General features: G+C 44.3%; 2 protein-coding genes across 4 annotated transcripts in view; both read left to right on the forward strand.

Annotated features, from left to right (window-relative positions):
* Positions 1 to 5438, forward strand: part of LOC117375950 (tight junction protein ZO-2-like) — a 43651-nt gene extending 38213 nt beyond the window's left edge. Inside the window, exons 17-24 of one of the 3 annotated variants that reach the window (XR_008648828.1) lie at positions 129 to 339; positions 414 to 514; positions 1121 to 1339; positions 1658 to 1765; positions 2056 to 2439; positions 2542 to 2624; positions 3192 to 3361; positions 3392 to 5438. Coding sequence is in view for 1 of the 3 variants with exons in the window: in XM_033972338.2 (XP_033828229.1) it covers positions 129 to 339; positions 414 to 514; positions 1121 to 1339; positions 1658 to 1765; positions 2056 to 2439; positions 2539 to 2624; positions 3192 to 3297 (1215 nt within the window). In the remaining 2 variants the exon portion in view is untranslated. Of the gene's footprint in view, positions 1 to 128; positions 340 to 413; positions 515 to 1120; positions 1340 to 1657; positions 1766 to 2055; positions 2440 to 2538; positions 2625 to 3191; positions 3366 to 3391 lie in introns of those variants that run through there. The other 2 variants (XR_008648827.1, XM_033972338.2) reach the window with 2 other exon arrangements.
* Positions 5439 to 9597: 4159 nt separating this feature from the next.
* Positions 9598 to 19860, forward strand: fam189a2 (family with sequence similarity 189 member A2). Its single transcript, XM_033973091.2, has 11 exons — positions 9598 to 10214; positions 10970 to 11026; positions 11279 to 11389; positions 12532 to 12645; positions 13245 to 13352; positions 14392 to 14522; positions 15806 to 15935; positions 16980 to 17022; positions 17580 to 17741; positions 17805 to 18118; positions 19453 to 19860. Exons 1-11 carry the CDS (start codon positions 9942 to 9944, stop codon positions 19684 to 19686), a joined length of 1677 nt encoding a protein of 558 aa, XP_033828982.1. The 5' UTR covers positions 9598 to 9941; the 3' UTR covers positions 19687 to 19860.
* The last annotated feature ends 482 nt before the right edge of the window (positions 19861 to 20342 follow it).

Genomic DNA, 20342 nt, shown 5'->3' on the forward strand with positions numbered 1-20342 from the left:
GTGATCTGCTAACCTGAATGAGTTTGCAGGGGCATAGGGCTGAAGCTGTGGGGCAAGGCCATAGAGACATTTAAAAACAAAAAAAATGCTTTTTGGCTCTGTAAAACTGTGGCTCCTCCCCTGTGCAGGATAAGCATGCGCTGCTGGATGTCACCCCCAGAGCAGTGGACACTCTGAACTACAGCCAGTGGTACCCCATCGTCATCTTCTTCAACCCAGACAGCAAGCACGGCGTCAAGGCCATGAGGCAGCGGCTCATGCCCAACTCCAACCGCAGTGCCCGCAAACTCTATGAACAGGCCCTCAAACTGAAAAAGGGCTATACGCACCTCTTCACCTGTGAGTAAAGGCATGCTCATGAGACTGCTCTTAGTCTAAACAAAACACACTGATTTAACTGTCTCCTCCCACAGCCATAATCGACTTGAACTCGACCAACGATGCCTGGTACGGTAGTTTGAAAGAGGCCATCCGCGAGCAGCAGGCACAGCCTGTCTGGGTCTCTGACGGCAAGGTACAACCACACCCTCTTAGCAAAAAACACCCCCCCTCAGCAAGACAGTGCCCCCTCACCAAGGCCACACCCCTACAAAGAAACCACACTGAGGGTGGTTACCAGTGGGGGAGGCCACAGCCCCTCAGCAAGACCACACTTGCTTAGCAAAATCACAACCTCTCAGTAAAATCACACCTCTTAAACACAAACCACACCCTGTTAAGTCCACATCCCCTACAACAAGACCTCATCCCCACAACAAAGAAACACCCTCTACAACGATTCCTCACCCCTAATAAAAGCCACATCCCTACAACTAGGCCACACTCCTTGCAATGAGGCCACACCCCTTGTAACAAGACCACACCCCTACTAGGAGGCCACACCCCTACAACAAGGCCATACCCCAATAATGAGGCCACATCTCTGCAACAAGTTCCTTGTAGTAGGCCTGTACAGTAGTTTTGTTGTAGGCTTCTTCAGTAGTGTTGTATAGTTGTATTGTAGTATGAGCGTGTGTGTGACTCTACAGCCTGGCTCTGTTCTCTCTCTCTCGTTCTCGTGCGCTCCGTCTGTCCTTCCTTCTTTCCTGTGCACCCAAGATCCACCATGTGTCTCTTCTAGCTGGAGGCAGTAGAGAGTGAGCTGGAGAGCACTGACGTGGAGCGCCTGTCCTTCCTGTCGGCCATGTCGGCTGACTACCTGAGCATGGACAGCCGCCTGACCTCTGACCTCGATGATACGGCAGACGAGGGCGGAGTCTACACGGATAACGACCTGGACATGGACGCCATGCAGGTGTCTGCCATCAGCCGCTCCTCCGAACCTGTGTCTGCTGACCAGGTGGGTAGGGTGATCAGGGTGTACGGTAACCAAGTGGGTAGGGTGACCAGATGGCTATGATGACCAGGTGGGTACGGTATCTTAATTTTTCATTGCTCTGAAACCCATGGCTTGGCACTTTACAGTACAGTAAAAGTGATATCCCATTACTGTTATTATAAAATGTCACTTTTTGTTAGCATTGTGAGAACAGTGGAGTTTTAGGTTTAATTAAGTTTAACGTATATATGATCATTTTGTATTTGTTTTCTTTGAAAGTTGACGTCTATGTAGAAATTGAATTAATGTGTCCTATTATTGGACGTGTTGTGTGTGCAGATACTGCGCAGGTACAGTCCAGAGATCCGCTTCCGCCTGAAGAAGATGTGCAGTGGAGACCTGCTGACCAGAGCCCACAGTCCTCCAGCATTTCCCCCGGACAGCAAGGTGGGAGACTCCACACATGAACTGATACACTGGGAGAGAAAGGGGAGAGGCCCCATACATAAACTCGCACCCACACATAGCCCAGTTTATATAGAACAAACATGCTTATATGAAGTTTTGCTCCTCAGTGAAAATGTAGGATTGATTCAAGGTGGTTTCAACCCTGGAGGTTTACAGTAAATCTAGAGTGGCTGGTCTTCAAGTGAGGTTTAATGAATCTTTATTAAACCTTAGTGAAGTAGAACAAAGAAACCAGGCCTTTAAGTTATTGCACCTCCTCCATCCTGCAGGCAGCGCTGCTCTCAGGGCGTCCCCTCCAGCACCACCCTCCTCCACCCAGCTACGACTCTCCATCCAGCAGCAGCCCATCAAGCAGCACCGAGCCTCAGACACACACCACATACGGACCCCCGCCCCCACTGCCCCCCACAGCCCTCTGCAGTTCTTTCAGGGCACCACAACAGCCCCAGGCAGTATCCCAGACTGCCCCACCCACAGACATGCCCCCGTCCATGGCCCTGCCCCCTGCCACACTGGAGGGGCTGGAGGAGGACAGCTCGGATGTAGACCCCTCCACGCGGTCGTTCCAGGGGAAGATTAGGGCGTTTGAGAAGATGGATCACATGGCCCGCGCTCAGAGGCTGCTGCAGCTGCAGGAGGCACACAGGGCTCGGGTGAGGCCCACACTGCACATAACGACTGTCACTATTAAAGTGCCAGTAGCACAAAACTGGGTCTAAACAAAAGTAACTTAAACTATTGTCCTTTTGTAGCAGGAGATCGCTCAGAAACACCCAGACATCTACGCAGTTCCTGTGAAGACCGCCAAACTGGACCACAGCCGCCCACAGCCTATCGGGTAGGCCTACACACACGCACAGAGGGTGTTTCAGAAGTCAGGATCCTTGACTTCTGAACCACTTAGCAAGAATCCTGTCATCAGCCAATTCCCTGCCCTCATACCCTCGGCACTCTACTGCTCCGTCTGGGTCATTTACCAAGGATGCACCTAAGGATCCTCAGAGAGCTGCAAATTGCAGTCAATGCACTGCAACTTTCAAATCAGGAAAATTCGGCACCTTGAGCTGAATCTTTTCAAGAAGGGGATTGGGGATCAAATGATCATCCAAAGATGTCTTAGGCTGTGCATCTGTTTATTCAATGATCAGCCAAAATAACTTGATAACAGAGCCTGTACCAAATTCACTCCAGGTGCTGTGAGGAATTAATAAACACCCATCACCGCCCTGAGTCCATCGGGTAGGCCCCCTCACAGCCGCTCTGTAGTTTTATGGGTTTAATTAAGTCTATAAAATGAAATGATGTGGTGATTGTCAATAACAAGTCAATAAGACTCATCCCATTTTTCCTTCTTGTCTATTGACACTCTACTGGCTGTGTTCTGACATGTGCCTCTTCTCCACAGCTCCAGCACAGCATCGCAGCCCTCCTCTGGACCACAGGAGGGAGCCGTCTTCTGTCCAGGCCCTGGGTCAGGGGTGGAGCAGCAGTACCAGGACACAGAGTTGTAGCTGCACTGGACTCCTGTATTCTGTCTTTTATTTTGGCTGTACTCAAGCAGAGGTTCTTTGGGCTGTTTCCTTGGAGATGGGCAGATATGCGGAGTTGGACAGTCTCCATGGAGATAAGTGGACATGTGTAGTTCAACGGTCTCCTTGGAGATAGGCGTATGGAGTTGGGCTGCCTCCATAGTGACAGTGGACACATGTAGTTAGACGGTCTCCTTGGAGATGGGTGGAGAGTTGCATTTCTGTTGTGGCCTCAGTCTGGGCTCCAGGAGTGACCACACTGCACTTTTATCTTTGCCTATGCAATTTTTTATTTGTCCACAGCTTCTTTGTTTCTGATGAACACGGACCCACTTATGCTGAAGCATCTTTCTCCTCCTTTTATAAGCTATTATATATGTTATCTCTGAGCTACAAAGTTACACTATATATTATTACTTGGTAAATAGGATATATGCTATATATTCCATATCTAATATATTTATACACAGTTTTAATCTTTACTTTTTATATTAAAAATGTACACACACACACACACACACACATATATACATATATATATATAGCATACTGTTATGTATATAAAGGAAATGTTTTCACTCGAGTTTGACCCGGTATTTTAAAGTGCCTCTTATTTTTTTATGCACATGAGCTGTGGTCAGGACTCTGAAAATTGGGTCAATATAAATGTGTCGATGGTAACATAAGCACTCTTCAGTGGTCAGAATCCTGCATGCACTCTAACATGGAGATACTGGTCTTGGTCTTTTGGTACGAGGCTATTTTAGCCTAGTGGGACTACTAAATCCTTTTTTTTTTTGCTACTAAACTTTGTACAGTGTTAAAGTAGCATTTTCTACTGCCCCCAGTCTATTTTTGCCCTTTTAGAGCAAATAGGTTAATTTTACAGCATTGTGGTTTAAAATGGTAAAAATCTGTCTCTCCTACCCCTCACCCTTTAGCCCCTACACACTTTCCCCTTTAGTCCTCCAGACAGACCCCATGCTTCTTCCCCCCCTCTTTTTTACTACCTTCCTGTGCCTCTGTTGGCACATAAGGTACAGAGCATCCTTCTTCAATGGACCCTGTCCTTGGCACTGGTCTCTAGCTGTTCCATTGTCATCCTACAGGGCTGTGCATCCCATCTCCTTTTTCTCTTTAGAGTTTCTTTGGGCCTTCCTTTGTTTCTTCTATTTGTCGGTGACCATCTCCAAGCTTGTAGGTAGATCCTGGTGTTTTGCATCCTTATAACATGCCCCCAGTATGACTTCAATATATCTTGCTTTCACCATTTCTAGGATGTGTTTCAGTTTTGCTTTTTTAAGCACTTCTTCATTTCTGATGTGCTGGAACCACTTGATTTTAAAATAATCTCTCCTTACTCTCTCCACTTTAATCCTCTAGACTTCTCCTCCTCACTCTCCTCTTTAGTCCTCCAGAGCCCACTCTCGCTCCTTTCTCACTCTACCTTTTAGTCCTCCAGGTTTAACAGTCAGAGTTGAGTCTTTAATCCTGTGCCTAATGTCCAAAGTCCAGACCAAGTACATTTCACTTTTGCCACCTCTTCTATATCCTGTGCTAACATGAACCTCGCACAGCGAGGGTTCTCCAGTACCCTAGGGCCTCCCAGTACTCCATGCCCTATTTTGCACCACCACCTTAAACACCATTGAGAGGAGCACAGAGCAGGGCCTTCATATGAGCAGCATCCTGGGCTCACACAAAGTGCAAGACAATCCAGGTCCTGTACTATGCATACAATACTAGACAACTATTAGTTTTTCTCTTTACCTCTGTGGACTATTTAGTCTTGAAAAATACGCCAGGAATGAAATCTGTTCTAAAATGCTAATGAGTAAGAATCAGGTTGTGTGAAGTTGTTAGCAACAAGTTTGGTGAAAATATAACCTAATTATTCAGCATTATGAACCCCAATTTAATGAGGTACAACATTATAACATGGTTATAATGCTCAATGACAAAATCAACAAGCCACCAGAGCAATGGCGAAACAAATATGAGTTTAATAGGTTTGCTTTCATGTAACAGAATTTGATGTCATAATCTGAGATCGAGGGCAGGGATCTGTATAATTCTATGGGAGATTTACTGTTTTTAAAAGAACTCTCCAACCCTATGAACCACAAATTAAAGGCGTTTTTTAAAGTAAGTGAAGTTTACATGCACTATATAAAAAGACACAGGCTTTTTTTTTTCTTACTGTTTGACATGAAATCAGACTAAACTCTTTCTGTGTTAGGTCAATTTGGATCACCAAAGTTATTTCTATTTGCTAAATGCCAGAATAAGGAAAGGAGACAAGATAAGTTTTCATTACTTTCTCCAAAGTCAGAAGTTTACATACATTTCATTAGTATTTGGTACCACTGCAAACTGTATGACTTGGGTCAAACATTTTGGATATTCTTCCACAAGTATCTCACAATAGCTAGCAGGAATTTTGGCCCATGCCTCCTGTCAGAACTGGTGTAACTGAGCCAAGTTTGTAGGCCACCTTACTTGCACATGCCTTTTCAGGTCTGCCTATACACTTTCAATAGGACTGTGATCAGGGCTTTGTGATGGCCACTCCAAAACATTGACTGTTATCCTTAAGCCACTTTGTAACCGGTTTGGCAGTAAAGCTTGGATGCAAATTAATCTTCAATTTGCATAAAAGTTTTAACTTCCTGGCTGATGTTTTGAGATGTTGCTTCAGTATTTCCACATAATTTTGTTTCCTCATGATGCCATCTACTGTATTTTGTGAAGTGTACCAGCCCCTTCTTCAGCAAAAGAACAGCACAATATGATGCTGCCACCCCCATATTTCACAATTGGGATGCTGTTCTCAGGCTTGCAAGTTTCCCTGTTTTCCTCCAAACTTAACGATGCTCATTATGGCCAGTTAAATTTGAGTTTGGTCAGATAACAGGACATGTCTCCAGAAATTAAGGTCTTTGTCCCGGTGTGCATTTGGAAAGTGTTATCTGGCTTTTTTGGAGTAATGGCTTCTTCCAGGCAGAGTGGCATTTCAGCCCATGTCGGTACAGTACTCGTTTCACTGTGGATAATGACACACTCTTACCAGCTTCAGCCAGCATCTTCACAAGGTCTTCACGTGCATCGCTGGGAATCAGAACAAGTCTCCTTTCTGAGCAGTATGATGACTGGACATTCCTACGGTGTTTATACTTGTGTATAATTGTTTGAACAGATGAAGGCAAGGCAAGTTTATTTGTATAGCACAATTCGTACACAAAGTAATTCAAAGTGCTTTACAGAATAAGAAGGACATTAAAATCACACAAATCAAAACATAAATAATCACAAATAATCATCATAAAATCAATATTAAAACAGAAGAGTGCAGTAGAGGTCTGTCTCACATCTTCAGGAAGACTGTTCCAAGTTTTAGCTGCATAAAACAAACACTGATTCCCCATGTTTAGTCCTGACTCTGGGCACCAGCAGGAGGCCGGTCCCTGAAGTCCTCAGTGTGCGAGATGGTTCATATGACACTAACATTTCAGAGATGTATTTTGGACCTAGGCCATGGAGAGACTTATACACAAGCAGAGCTGCTTTAAAGTCTATTGTTTGAGCTACAGGAAGCCAGTGCAGAGACCTGAGCACAGGACTGATGTGCTCGTACTTTCTGGTTCTAGTTAGAACCCGAGCAGCAGCGTTATGGATGTACTGCAACTGTCTTAACGCTCGTTTGGAGAGGCCAGTGAGCAGACTGTTACAGTAGTCTAACCTACTGGAGACAAACGCATGGATAAGTCTCTCTAAGTCTGGCTTTGACAGTATACCTTTGATTTTTGCAATGTTTTTTAGGTGGTAAAACGCTGCAGATGTTAATGATTTGATGTGGCTGTTAAAGTTCAAGTCTGAGTCCATTATTACCCCTAGATTTCTAGTCTGATTTGAAGGTTTTAGAGAGAGAGAGACTGGAGGTGACGGCTGACACTTTCTCTATGTTTCTGTGGGCCAAAGACTATGACTTCAGTCTTGTCTGAGTTTAGCTGGGGAAAGTTGTTTTGCATCCACACACTGATCTGTTGGATGCAGCGGCAGAGTGAATCCACTGGTCCATATTCACCTGCTGCCAGTGAAACATAGATCTGAGTGTCATCTGCATAGTTGTGATAGGACACATTATTGCTGTGTATTAACTGGCCTAACGGCAGCATGTAGAGGCTGAACAAAAGGGGTCCCAGGATTGACCCCTGGGGCACCCCATAGGTCAGGGACACCTTATCTGAGACACACTTTCCAATTTCAACAAAGTACTCCCTGATTTCTAGATAGGACTTGAACCACTTTAGTGCCGTACCAGAGATGCCCACCCAGTCCTCTAGTCTCTGTAAGAGGATCCCACGATGCACAGTGTCAAAGGCAGCACTCAGATCTAACAGGATCAAGACTGAGACTTTGCCTGCATCAGTGTTCAGGCAGATGTCATTTGTCACCTTGATAAGAGCAGTCTCAGTGCTGTGGTGGGGAATGAATGTGGCACCTTCAGGCATCTGGAAATTGCACCTAAGGATGAACCAAACCAAACCTTGTGCAAGCCCACAATTCTTTCTGATTTCTTTTGACTTTCCCATGATTTTGCACAAAGAAGCAGAGTGTTTCAGGTCTGCCTTCAAATACATCCACAGATGTGTCTCTAATGAACTCAAATGGTGTCAATAAACCTATGAGAATCTTCCAAAGAGATGACATCACCATCTGGGTTTTCCCAGATTGTGTAAATGCATAGTATAGTATATGCAGTACAGTATAGTATAATGTATATTTTTTAATCCTAATTGACCTAAAACAGGAAAACTTTGTCTGATTTCATGTCTGAGAAAAAAGGGTGTGTGTCTTTTTATATAGTGCATGTAAACTTCTGGTTTCAGCTATAACTTTCTGAAAGTGAAAGGTCAACTGCATGATTCCATGGAAATGGAATATTAAAACTATACTTCAGAACATTATCTGTGGAGATGGCTACATTTTATGTCATATTGTGAAATATAGCCAAAGAAATAACATTTTCATAGAAACAAGTAGAAGGTCCTCCTCCAGGTGAAAAAAGAGTTGGGTTTGTAAAGCTGCAAGGCCACTCACAGTAATGACACAGTTTTTCTGTTTTTTAGTGCAATAAAAATGAACATAATAATAAAAATAAAAAGCTTTTATTTAAGTCTATTTTTGGCAAAAAAGTTATGGCATACTATGACTTTAACTCAGAACAATCATGTGAAGATATTATGAACAAATAATTTCACTTTTGTATATTTATGCTGACAGAGAAGACGCTGAACTGTCAGTTTTTCCACCAAAGGATTCTGACCTGTCCTCCAGCACATTTTTAATCTACAGCCAGCCACTACAATGTGCTGATGTCACGTGAATGCAACCTATTGAAACCTGGTTTAGCCCTAGATTTAGCAGGTGGTACTACCAATATTTTCTGCAATAAAAAGTTGTAGATCTTTGGCATCCCTCCTCACAGGATTAAACTTAAAATTGAGTGCATTGTCTTAACTGTTTTACTTGACTATTCAAATATATGAAATCTGATGGATAATGATGCATAACTCGGTGCAGTGTACGGAGGCGCTGGGAGGACCTGCAGGTCAACATTAAACACGTTTATACCTTTCTTGTGTTGTGTTTCTGTGGTGGAAGTAGCTGGTGTGAGTACTGAAAAGGAAGAGGGGGTAGCTCACCCTGAAGAAAGCTGTTAGCTCGGAGATAGCGTGGAGCAAACAACTTTTTATCCAGTTTATTTTTATAAAGTCTTTTAATTAAATATGGACCAAAGAATAGGAATAGGAAAGAATAGGAAATCATTTAACTATGTTCAGGTGAGCAAACATACCAGCAAAACTTATTCTCCAACAGACTCTGTGCTCTGCTCACATGGTGGAACACACAAGGCTACATTACATATACTCCATACAACTATACAACAACTCACCTCATCTCTTAGATGTCATACTAATGTACAATTTCATCTGTGTATGGTATCTCCCACCACCTCATGTAAAGGCTATACAGCCTTGACATAGGCTATTTTATATATACTAGATTTTATTCTACTTGTACACCCACATTTGTGCTTTATTCAATACAATACATTTGTTATTGCATTGTAATCTGTCCACGTAGGTCTATTCTCCATTGTGGATCAATAAAACGTACAGAGAGCCAGGCTACTTGAGTATATTTCTTGGACCACCATAACTACAATTTGTGTAATCTTGTTTATAAGTAACAGTACTCTTTCTTGAGAAGTGTTGGGCTAGCCTACTCCACCCACTCTACCCATAGGACATCCCAGATGGATGAGTGCGCGCACTGACTACACTGTCCACCGTGGGCACATCAGCTCAGCGCCTAACGGTTATTTTGTTGTTTGGGGCTTTGACTTTAGGCTTTAAGTAGGCTATTTTGTGCTGTTTACATCTGAGGGGCACATGGCTACAGCCCCTCCCCCTTCCGGGCTCTTCTAGACCAAGCCAAAATATGTGTAAGTCTATCCGGAGCCGTGCCTTCAGCGGACGGCCTGTGCTATTTAAAAGTGCGCTCATGGGGCAAGGGGCCTCGCGGTACCGCTGCTGACGGAGGGTCCTAGGCCACTCTTTGTCATGTCTTTGCCGGTTGTGCTCCCGGGCTCCTGCTGTCCTGCTGTCGGCTCCTCACACGCCGAGTCCTCGCACAGACAGCGGCCCCGGAGCCTGTGGTGTTCGCGTGCGGATGGCGCGGCCTCGGTACGGCCACTGCCCGGGCGCCCGCTGCTGTCGCTGGGCTTGTTGCAACTGCTGCTCGGCGGTTCTATGGTTGCATTGTCCTACGGAGCTCTGTCCCTGAGCAGCTCCGCTCCCGTCCGAAACTCCTGTCCGTTTTGGGCCGGCTCCTCGGTAAGTGACTTCACTTTACTCACAGAGCACCCCGCGTATGGAGACCCAGCACAAAACTTCACTGAAAAGTCAGACGCGGCAGGTTTGTGCTTTAAGTAGAGCTCCGCTGTGAGAGTCGAGCACAAGGCCCGTCCAGTCTCAGGGCAGAGCAGACCTGTAGGCTACACCACATCTGGGGCCAGAGGGGGGCTAGATAAAGTATAATAGGAGCTATTGTCTACAGATAGGTATTCAGTAGGCCCCTAGCCCTCTGTAAATACACGAGACCCCTATCAGTTGAACTTGTTAATTATGTGAATCTACTCGATTAGGAATACTATGAAAATGTCTTTTGGCTTCACACATGCAGGCTATGAAAGCCCACTGCTTCTCCAAATGTCATCTTCAGACCTGGCCTGTGGAACTCACTGGGAATAGCATACAACTGCTTTTAAGCTGCCGCTTTTTCTCTTTCTATCCTACATCTGTACCTTATAAAGGTTAAAATGACATAATGATAATAAATTCTGAACAATGATAATAAGCTATGCCAGTAGCCACAGCTGCCCTGGGTCAGACTGACAGAAGCACAGCCCCTCTCATCACCAGCTCTCACTAATGTACCACTTTCAGACACAGGTAAATCTGGCCCAAGAACACAACAGTGTGCACTTGTCAGAAGTAGGATCAGACCACTGACTTCGTGGGTGGACACTCCATCCTTGTAGGTCACATGGACTCACTGTGGTCACCTCTGAGCTGTGCTCTGTTTGCAGGTCATCCTATCGGGTATTGTGGGACTGCTGACCTGGAGAAGACCCATGCTGCTCATGGTAATTCAACCCACAACCTCAGAGTGTACACTGTGCTCACAGACACAGAGAGTTTCAACCTTTCCTCTGCTCATTGTTATGTTGAGTTATTCATGATTCATATATGAGTTATCATAAGAGGACTTACTATTCAAGACAAATGTTTCTATCCACTGTGAGTTGGAGTCCAACATCTGGAGCAAAAAGTGAAATCTTGTCTCTTCTCCTTTCCTCTGTCCCATAACGTCTCTGTCTCATCTCCTGCCCTCTTAGGTCAACATGTTTGTGCTCCTGTCAGTGGTGTGTGTCCTCCTCAGTCTGGCCGGCTTCATCCTGTGCTGTCAGGGAGCTCAGATGGTGTCCAACATGAGTAGCTGCCAGCAGGTCAGTCTTCCTCTGTCAGGGAACGATGAGGGGGAAAATTATGGTCTGGTCGAGCATGGTGGCCACGTAAAACATGGTGGTCAGGTAGAACATGGTGGTCAGATAAAGAACATGGTGGTCAGGTAGAACATGGTGGACAGGTGGAACATGGTGGTCAGATAAAGAACATGGTGGTCAGGTGCAACATGTTGGTCAGATAAAGAACATGGTGATCAGGTGGAACACGGTGGTGAGGTGGAACATGGTGGTCAGGTAGAACATGGTGGTCAGATAAAGAACATGGTGGTCAGGTAGAACATGGTGGACAGGTGGAACATGGTGGTCAGATAAAGAACATGGTGGTCAGGTGCAACATGTTGGTCAGATAAAGAACATGGTGATCAGGTGGAACATGGTGGTGAGGTGGAACATGGTGGTCAGGTAGAACATGGTGGTCAGATAAAGAACATGGTGGTCAGATAAAGAACATGGTGGTCAGGTGGAACATGGTGGCTAGGTAGAACATGGTGGCCAGATAAAGAACATGGTGGTCAGATAAAGAACATGGTGGTCAGGTGGAACATGGTGGTCAGGTGGAACATGGTGGTCAGGTGGAACATGGTGGTCAGGTGGAACATGGTGGTGAGGTGGAACATGGTGGTCAGGTGGAACATGGTGGTCAGGTAGAACATGGCGGTCAGATAAAGAGCATGGTGGTCAGGTGGAACATGGTGGTCAGATAAAGAACATTGGTCAGGTGGAACACAGTGGTGAGGTAGAACATGGTGGTCAGATAAAAGAACATGGTGGTCAGGTGGAACATGGTGGTCAGGTAGAATATGGTGGTGAGGTAGAACGTGGTCAGATAAAGAACATGGTGGTCAGGTAAAGCATGGTGGTCTGGTAGAACGTGGTGGTCAGGTTGAACGTGGTGGCCTGGTGGAACATATTGGTCAGATATAGAACATGGTGGTCAGGTAGAACATTGTGGTCAGATATAGAACATGGTGGTCAGGTAGAACATTGTGGTCAGATATAGAACATGGTGGTCAGGTAGAACATTGTGGTCAGATATAGAACATTATGGTCAGGTAAAGAACAGGGTGGTCTTGTAGAACACTGATGATTAGGGGAACTTGTTTGCCATCTGTGCTGTGTTGCAGGTGGGGGACATGTGCTACTGCTGCCTGCTGGCACGGAGCTCCAAATGTCCAGAGGACAAGCTGTTGGAGCTGCAGCCAGCTCACTCTTGCACCACCATGAAGATCTTGCTCAAGGTAGGCCTCATACACATTTGGTAAAATGGTAAATGGTCACATTTTTCTATCTTCAAGGCACTCAAAGCACTTTACAACAAGGAACCACTCACCCATTCACACACCAGTGTACACAGACATGGGTGGGTTAAGTGTCTTGCCCAAGGACACAACAACAGCATTTATCTGTGTGAGTTAGAATCGCACCGCCAACCTTCGGATCAGTGGACAAACACTTTACCAACTGAGCTACTGTCACCCCCATTTGAATGTAACTTTTTAACCTGTCCCTCCTCTCAGCCTTCTGTGCTCTGTTCCCCCTCTCACCCTCTTCTATCATCCTCCTGCCCCTCGTCTGACTCTTTATACTTTTTTCACCCTTCTTTGCTTTGTCTCTCCTCTGACACTCCTCTCATCCTTTCCTGTCCCTCCTCTGCCCTCCCTCTGCTCTGTCTCTCCTTTGTACCTCCTCTGACCCTCCTCTACTCTCTCCCTTCACTGTCCCTCCTCTGAACCTCCTCTGACTCCTCTTCTCTGCCCCCTTTGCACTGTTCCTCCTTTGTCCTTCCTCTCCTCTGTCCCTCCCCTGAACCTCTGACCCTGGTGCCTGTGTTTTATAGAAGATGATGTTTGCGCTGTGTGCCCTGAATGCTCTGACCACAGCTGTGTGTCTGATGGCGGCTGCTCTCAGATACCTGCGCCTCTTCAGCACCAGAACCTCCTGTCTGGTACACACACACACACACGCATGCATGTACACACACAAACACGCAAGCACACACAGCGCACACGCGTTCAGTTTCCATGCTTTTAAAGAACAGGCTTTTCAGGAAACTGGACCTAAGCTTAAAGGCTCTTCGGATTGTAAATTTCACAAACTATCTGTGTCCCCAGATCAAATATAGCTTTACTGATTCTTATGCTGTTTTATTCTTAATTAGAAAACTATTGGACATGCTGGCCCATTTATTCATGTAATAATGTGGTGTTTTTGTTGTCAAGGTGACTATCCAATCAGAAAGCAAAATGAGCCTCACATGAGTCTATAATTTGGGTTGCCTGTTTCAGTGTTGAAATCTGGTTGGTTTAAAATTAACGCTTTCACTTATCTGAATCTCATCCATTCCAAGTTTATATATAACACATTTTATAAACAAGACAATAACAACAATGATTTGTTACTACGTGAACCCCAGCACCTGCAGCCAATCATTAATCAGTGCTACTGCAGCCTCCGCAGGTCAGTGAGTGAATTCTGGAGGTTCTGAGCTTTCACATAAGACATGGACAGTTCATATACTGTGAATACCACTACTACTATACTGAATATACTGTGAATGAGAAGAACTAGTATGTGTTCTCTCTCTGCAGGTTAAGGCATTGGCAACCCAGGTTCAATTGCTTTTTGTAGTACTTTTTTTTTTAATCAGTCAGCCGTAACCTCAACCCCAATCTTTACATATTTTAGCTCATATTCGAACCATGTTGGTGACCTTATAATAAAAGATGTATGTCATGGACCTGATTTGTTTCATCATAAGAGAGGCAGGTCCCCATGAGAGAGAGTGTGTGTGTGCACAGATTTCAGTCCCCACAACGTGCTAAATATCTGTCCAACAAACACACCACTGCTTACACTGACATTTCAGCAAGAACATCAGCAGTTACCTTGTAGAGGCCTATTGTTTACAGTGGATATAGATATCTTTTGTGCAGCTCCATATTCATGCGTCTCTGAAATGTCATTGGTGTTCTATGCTCTGATAGGATGAGCCCAGGCGTCCGGCGGAGGGGGAGGAGCCTGCTCTAGAGCCTGACCCGGATGAGTTTGTGCCCCCAGCCCCACCCCCGTCCTACTTCTCCACCTTCTACTCCTACACCCCACGGCTGGCCCGACGGTACGCTGTGAGCCCTCTTCTGACCTGAAATTAGCACATCTGGAGAGACAGTTCTGTGTTTAAAGGCCCTATATTACAGAAAATTGTGAGTTGTGAGCTTTGTTAGAATGTTGTTACCTCCTCAAAAACATACCCGGAGTTGTGCTTTGTTTCATTCACACATGTTTCAGTAACCCTGCATTATTTGTCTGTCTACATCTCCAAAGCTCTAAATGCTCTGTTTCATCATGTGGTGTCATTAAGTGGTAGTTTTAACAGCTCCTTTTACCTTTTAGTTCAGTAAAAAATGGCAATTCCAGAGCTGAAATTTTCCAAATGATTCTAGTGAAGGAGTATGGAGTTTAAAAGCTCAGTGGAGCACTTCCTGTATTACCACATGATATCACATGGGACATGGTGGGAGTGTTTTCTGTTTGAGAGAAGAACTCAGCCTAAATATGCAGAGTTTGTGTGTTAAACATGTGTGATTGAAACAAAACACAATTCCGGGTATGTTTATGATGAGGAAACAACATCATAACATAGATCAGAATATAAAGTAATAACCTATTCCTATTGGTCAGCCTCTGCTGTGCCCCGAGTGAGGGACTCAGAGTTAAGTGTGAAGTCTCTCACTCTCAGATGAAGCACATGGATTTAAGGCAATGTAAAGTAAAACTGCATTGTGATAATTTGAAATTGGGACCCTGCCTTCAAGAAAACCAACCATCCCTGCCTGATGTTACCTGCTTAACAGTATTTTTTCAGTTTTAAATACCTCTAAAATGTGGAATTTCATGCAGAAAATATACAATATAATATATGGAAAAGCGCTGCTATTCCCTATGACCTCTTGAATTAATGTCTTAGGAAACTGCCTAAGCCCTACCAATTATTTAAAGACTTTTTTCCACATATTTGAGCCAAATGTGTCTTGTCCCAGTACAGATATATTGTATTAGCTGCTCTTGAGGTCAATACTTGAGGTCTACATCTGTGTACATGTAATTATAAAGTGTTTTTGTCCTATAATCAAGAAAAACTCCCCACTGATCTCTGAGGCTTGTAAAGCGCTTATAAACTCATTGTGGTGAATGATTGGGGATGTGGAGATGGTCTGAATGCATAGCTGCAAACCGTTTAAAATGAACTAGTTTTGTAAAAATCAGGTAACGCCTTTAAATATGAATATATGTAACAAAACACTTGTCATGTATGATTTTTTATGACAAGGCCATATTTAAAGTTTAAAAAAGATGATTTCTGCCTGTTACATCTCCAAAGCTGACTGTGTTTGTGTTTAGTGTGCTCAGAGACGGAGTGATCCCTCTGCCTCACATCTATGGTGCTCGCATCAAGGGCGTGGAGGTCTTCTGTCCACTGGACCCGCCCCCTCCGTACGAGGAAGTAGCTGGAGGCGGGGCTTCAGCTCAGGTGGGCGGGATTTGCTGGGACACTTCCTGTTTGTTGTCATGGCATTCTGGGTCCAAGTCTCAATTCTGATTCCTAGCCCTCTGACCTTTTTGACCCCTGATGAAAAAGGGCCATACAGTCCCTGACAAAAGTCTTGTCGCTTATCCATTTTGTAGAAACAAAAGCTTATAACCTGACTTTAAATTAATTGATTGGTTTTAGAAATGTCTCATATGAAAGCTAAAACCCTCCCAAATTATCCTCAATATACTAAAATAAATGTGCTTCACTGAAGAAAGATTGATCATTTAATGAACACAGAAAGGTCAGATTTTGGCAAGGCAAAAGTCTTGTCGCCTTGTCATATGATGCACCCAATCCTAGATTACAGTCTCACCTGTGATCAGTTACTGATCAATCAATTAGTGGGTGTGTATAAATAGAACCCCAGCACACCAGACCTTCACATCAGTTGCAACTTGACCTCTGACAACATGCCTAAGATCCACCCTGAGACCAAAGCATTAATTATCAAGAGGCTGAAGACCAGATCCACTGCTGAGGTGGCTGACACCTTCAATGTGTCTCAGCGTCAAGGACAAGCCCAGGTCCGGCAGACCCCGCAAGACAACTTCTTGGGAGGACCATTTGTTGATTCGAAAATCCAAGGCCAGCCCCTTTTCCACTGCAGCAGAGCTCCACCAGGCCTGGTCACCTCAAGTCCCTGTGTCAATTTGGGAGGGTTTTAGCTTTCATATGAGACATTTCTAAGACCAATCGATTAATTTAAAGTCAGGTTATAAGCTTTTGTTTCTACAAAATGGATAAGCGACAAGACTTTTGACAGGGACTGTAGAGGAGAGAAGCAGGTGGTTTCCTATTGGCTATTTTATGATAGCAGGAGTGATGGACTGAGTCAGTACAGATGACTTACTAAGGCCATACAAACAAGGACAAACTAAATGCAAACTTTGTAAGACACAAATATGAATTATAATTGTATTTGTTATGATATCTTAATACACAGTTTAGATCTTACAGTAATTAAAGTGTGTGTGTGTGCAGGGGCCTGACTCCAGGACCCCAGGGGCCACCTCGTCAGCTGATTGTGAGTACAGAGAAACACATGAAAAAAGGATGCATTCTTAAAAGAAGGGGCAAAAATAGATTTTTGAGCTTTCTACCATGTTATAACATTATTTCCTCATCAAAAACATGCCATGTTTGAGTAATTTTGCAATTTCTCCTGGGCAAAAACAATAAAAGATAACAGTGATCTAAACATGTTATATGTTAACTGTTAATACCCTATAGAAGTAAAATACCTCCTGTCCATAGGAGCACTCGCACAGTTTTCACAAACTTGAAGAATTGTCTGATCTAGAGAAAGGATTTGAATAGGAGAATTGCTCTTATAGGTCTTATAGTATATAGTTCCACCTGGTGATGTCATGAATTCTTGTGAGCCATGTTAAAATGTCTTAAAGCTCACAGAGACCACAACACCGGGTATCAAAAACATGCCCGGTGTTGTGTTTTGTTTTTATTAATCTTTCTACATTTCCACAGCTCAAAAAGATTATATATATATATATATATATATATATATATAATCTGTATAAAACGGCACAACCGGTTTTAGTCTTATCTAACCTCTTTGCTCAGTATCTGAAGCAGAGCCCAGAGTGATGGGGCCCCTGGAACTCCCCTCAGTTAGGCCCCCAGACCGGGCTCCAGAGCCCCCTCCCTCTGCAGGGAGTGTCCGGAGGAAGGCCAGGCTGTCCCGCAGCAGCAGTGACCCTTTGCTGACAGAAGACCCCTCTAAAGGTGCTTTACTCTGCCCTCACACGTACTTCTCACAGGGCCCACAGCTTATGTGTCTGTGTGCAGACTGGAGCAACGAGCCCCTCGCTGTGCCTCACACTGTGGACTCCTCCACCCAGACGTCCCAGCCCATCCTTCCCACTAAGGTGACTCTGAGGCGTGGCTGTGGAGCCCGAGCGCCCACAAGACCTCGGCCATCCTCCATGGTGGATTACCAGAGCTACAGACATACCCAGCTGCTGGTACAGAGGATCCTTGAGCAACCAGCGCAGGGCTTGGCCCCAGAGCTGCAGGAGCTGGTTGATAGTATTCGCACTGTGCTGCAGTCTGACCAGGAGCACATGGAGGAGGCGGTGCGCTGCGCCGGCTTCATGGACCAGGTACGACACAGGCATTTACCATCTATGTTACGGTTACTTTATTTATATATTTGATTGGGTCAATGCATGCTAATGGACAGACATGATACAAAATGAATGTAAACACACCAGATTATAGCCAAAGGCTAATTAAAGGGCTGGGGTCACAAAAGGATCAAAATAAAAATTTTACACTACACTCATCATTTCAAATAATTGCACATTCCACTCATTGCACATTGCATTCAATGCACAGTTCCCATTATTTCAGGCAGTTTGGCCACCCATTTAAGACAATTACATTTTATACCCACCCCTTTCATATTTTGCCCATACATGCAAATATGTCTCTATAGAAAAGTTAAAATAACATTGCCCACTATAGATGAAGCATGTTTGGTTTGACCATAACCTGTTTTTCATTTGAGCTTTAAAAGAAATGTACGTGGAACATTCTCTCAGGATTACCAGGAGACTATTCCACAGGTTTCCACCTTGGACAGATAATACATTCTGACCAAAGGTGGTCCATCTGAAGGGGATCAGCAGGTCACCTCTGGTGGTGGCTCGTGTGGTCCTTGCGAAATTTGCTAAAGTCTTTATATTTATTGTACTCCTTTAACGGTGGTGGTGCTAGGGAGAGTAGGACCTTATAAATTAGGCAAGCTCTTTTAAGGCTGACCATGTTGTTAAAGTCCAATAGTCTATACTTTTTCAGAACATGACAGTGGTGGTGGGTATTTTTAGGCCTCTTTTATAGAGGTTTTCAATGGTTTTAAGTGTTGCAGGGCAGGCAAAAGACCAAGTAGTTAAACAATAGTCTATGTGAGAGATAATCATAGAATAGAACTAAGTTTTTGCAGTACTCATGTTTAAGTTATTCTGGATGTGATGAAAATTCTGATTATTGAATTGAATTACCTGGAACACTTTATTACACTTTATGTGACTTTTGGACAATGTTGGATCTAGGATAACTCCAAGGTATTTTAATTCTGGGATCAGATCAAGTTCTGCTGCGTTAACAAAGACATTTGATTGCCTCAGTTTTTTGTATGACGTTTTGAGATGTACATACAGACTGTTTTCGTGGCATTTAACAGGAGGCACGAGTCCTTAAGCCAGTTATACACAGATAAGGCAGCTGTGAGGTTATTAGCAGCTTCCTGAACGTTTTTGGCTTGAGTGTAGATGTTTGCATCATCTGCATACACCTGTGACGATACATTTAGACAAGCATTTGGTAAGATATTGATAAAGAGGGAGAATAAAACCAGCCCAAAGATAGACCACTGTGGGACACCAACTACCACCACCATACTATGTCACTATTTGACACTGGCGCTCTGTTGTAGGTGCTAGTGGACTCAGAGAGGAGGTCCAGTGTGCAGCCAGTCCCCAGTACGTCCCAGACCTTCCCCAGGCCCCCCTCACGCAGAACAGCCCTGCTGCACCTACAGAGTTGTGGGGACCTTAGCTCTGTGGCCTGCCCCTCCCTGGACTCTCTGAAGAGGGGCGCCAAGAGGAGAGGAGCGTCCAGACCAGAGCGCCACAGCCTGGCCACAGTGTCCAGAGAGACGGCCCTCTGAGGGGCCTTCTGAGCAGCCCTCTGAGAGGCCCTTTGAGAGGCCCTTTGAGAGGCCTCTGTGCATGGCATCACAGCGGAGCACCATTCAGATACAGATATTTATTTATAATGTTTGCAAACACATGCAATAGTTTTGATAGTTATTGCAGAATATGTATAGAACATTTTGCTCAGTTTTTATAAGAAATACAATTGTTATTTCTGAAATATTTCTATTTTATTTGGAAAATAATAAATTAACTGTAAAATACAGTTTGTAATCATTGTTTTTGTTTCTATGATTAAATGAAAAACACATAAATTTCATGTTCTCAGAGATACGGTGCTGTGCTGAGAGAATAGCACCTTTTGCACTCCCGAACTTGAAGCTATGTTTGCATGTGTATGGTGTGTAATATCTGGTGTAATACATGCTCTATACACTGCATACTGAGCTGTTTCTTTTTATCTGATGTAGATTAGGTATTCAGACAGCTCACAGTAGCAAGGGGCCCTTAAACTGTAACTATAGCCCCTCTGCTGTAGGGGACAGTATTTTATAGTGGAGGAAACAGTACTTTACAGTAGTGGGGGCAGTAACAAGGCCACAGCCCACAACCACATGCTTAGACAGGTTTATTTAGTTATGCGCTCTTCATAAACAACACAGTCTGATAC

This window comes from Periophthalmus magnuspinnatus, chromosome 9 (genome assembly GCF_009829125.3).
Source record: "Periophthalmus magnuspinnatus isolate fPerMag1 chromosome 9, fPerMag1.2.pri, whole genome shotgun sequence".
Classification (NCBI taxonomy): Eukaryota; Metazoa; Chordata; class Actinopteri; order Gobiiformes; family Gobiidae; genus Periophthalmus; species Periophthalmus magnuspinnatus.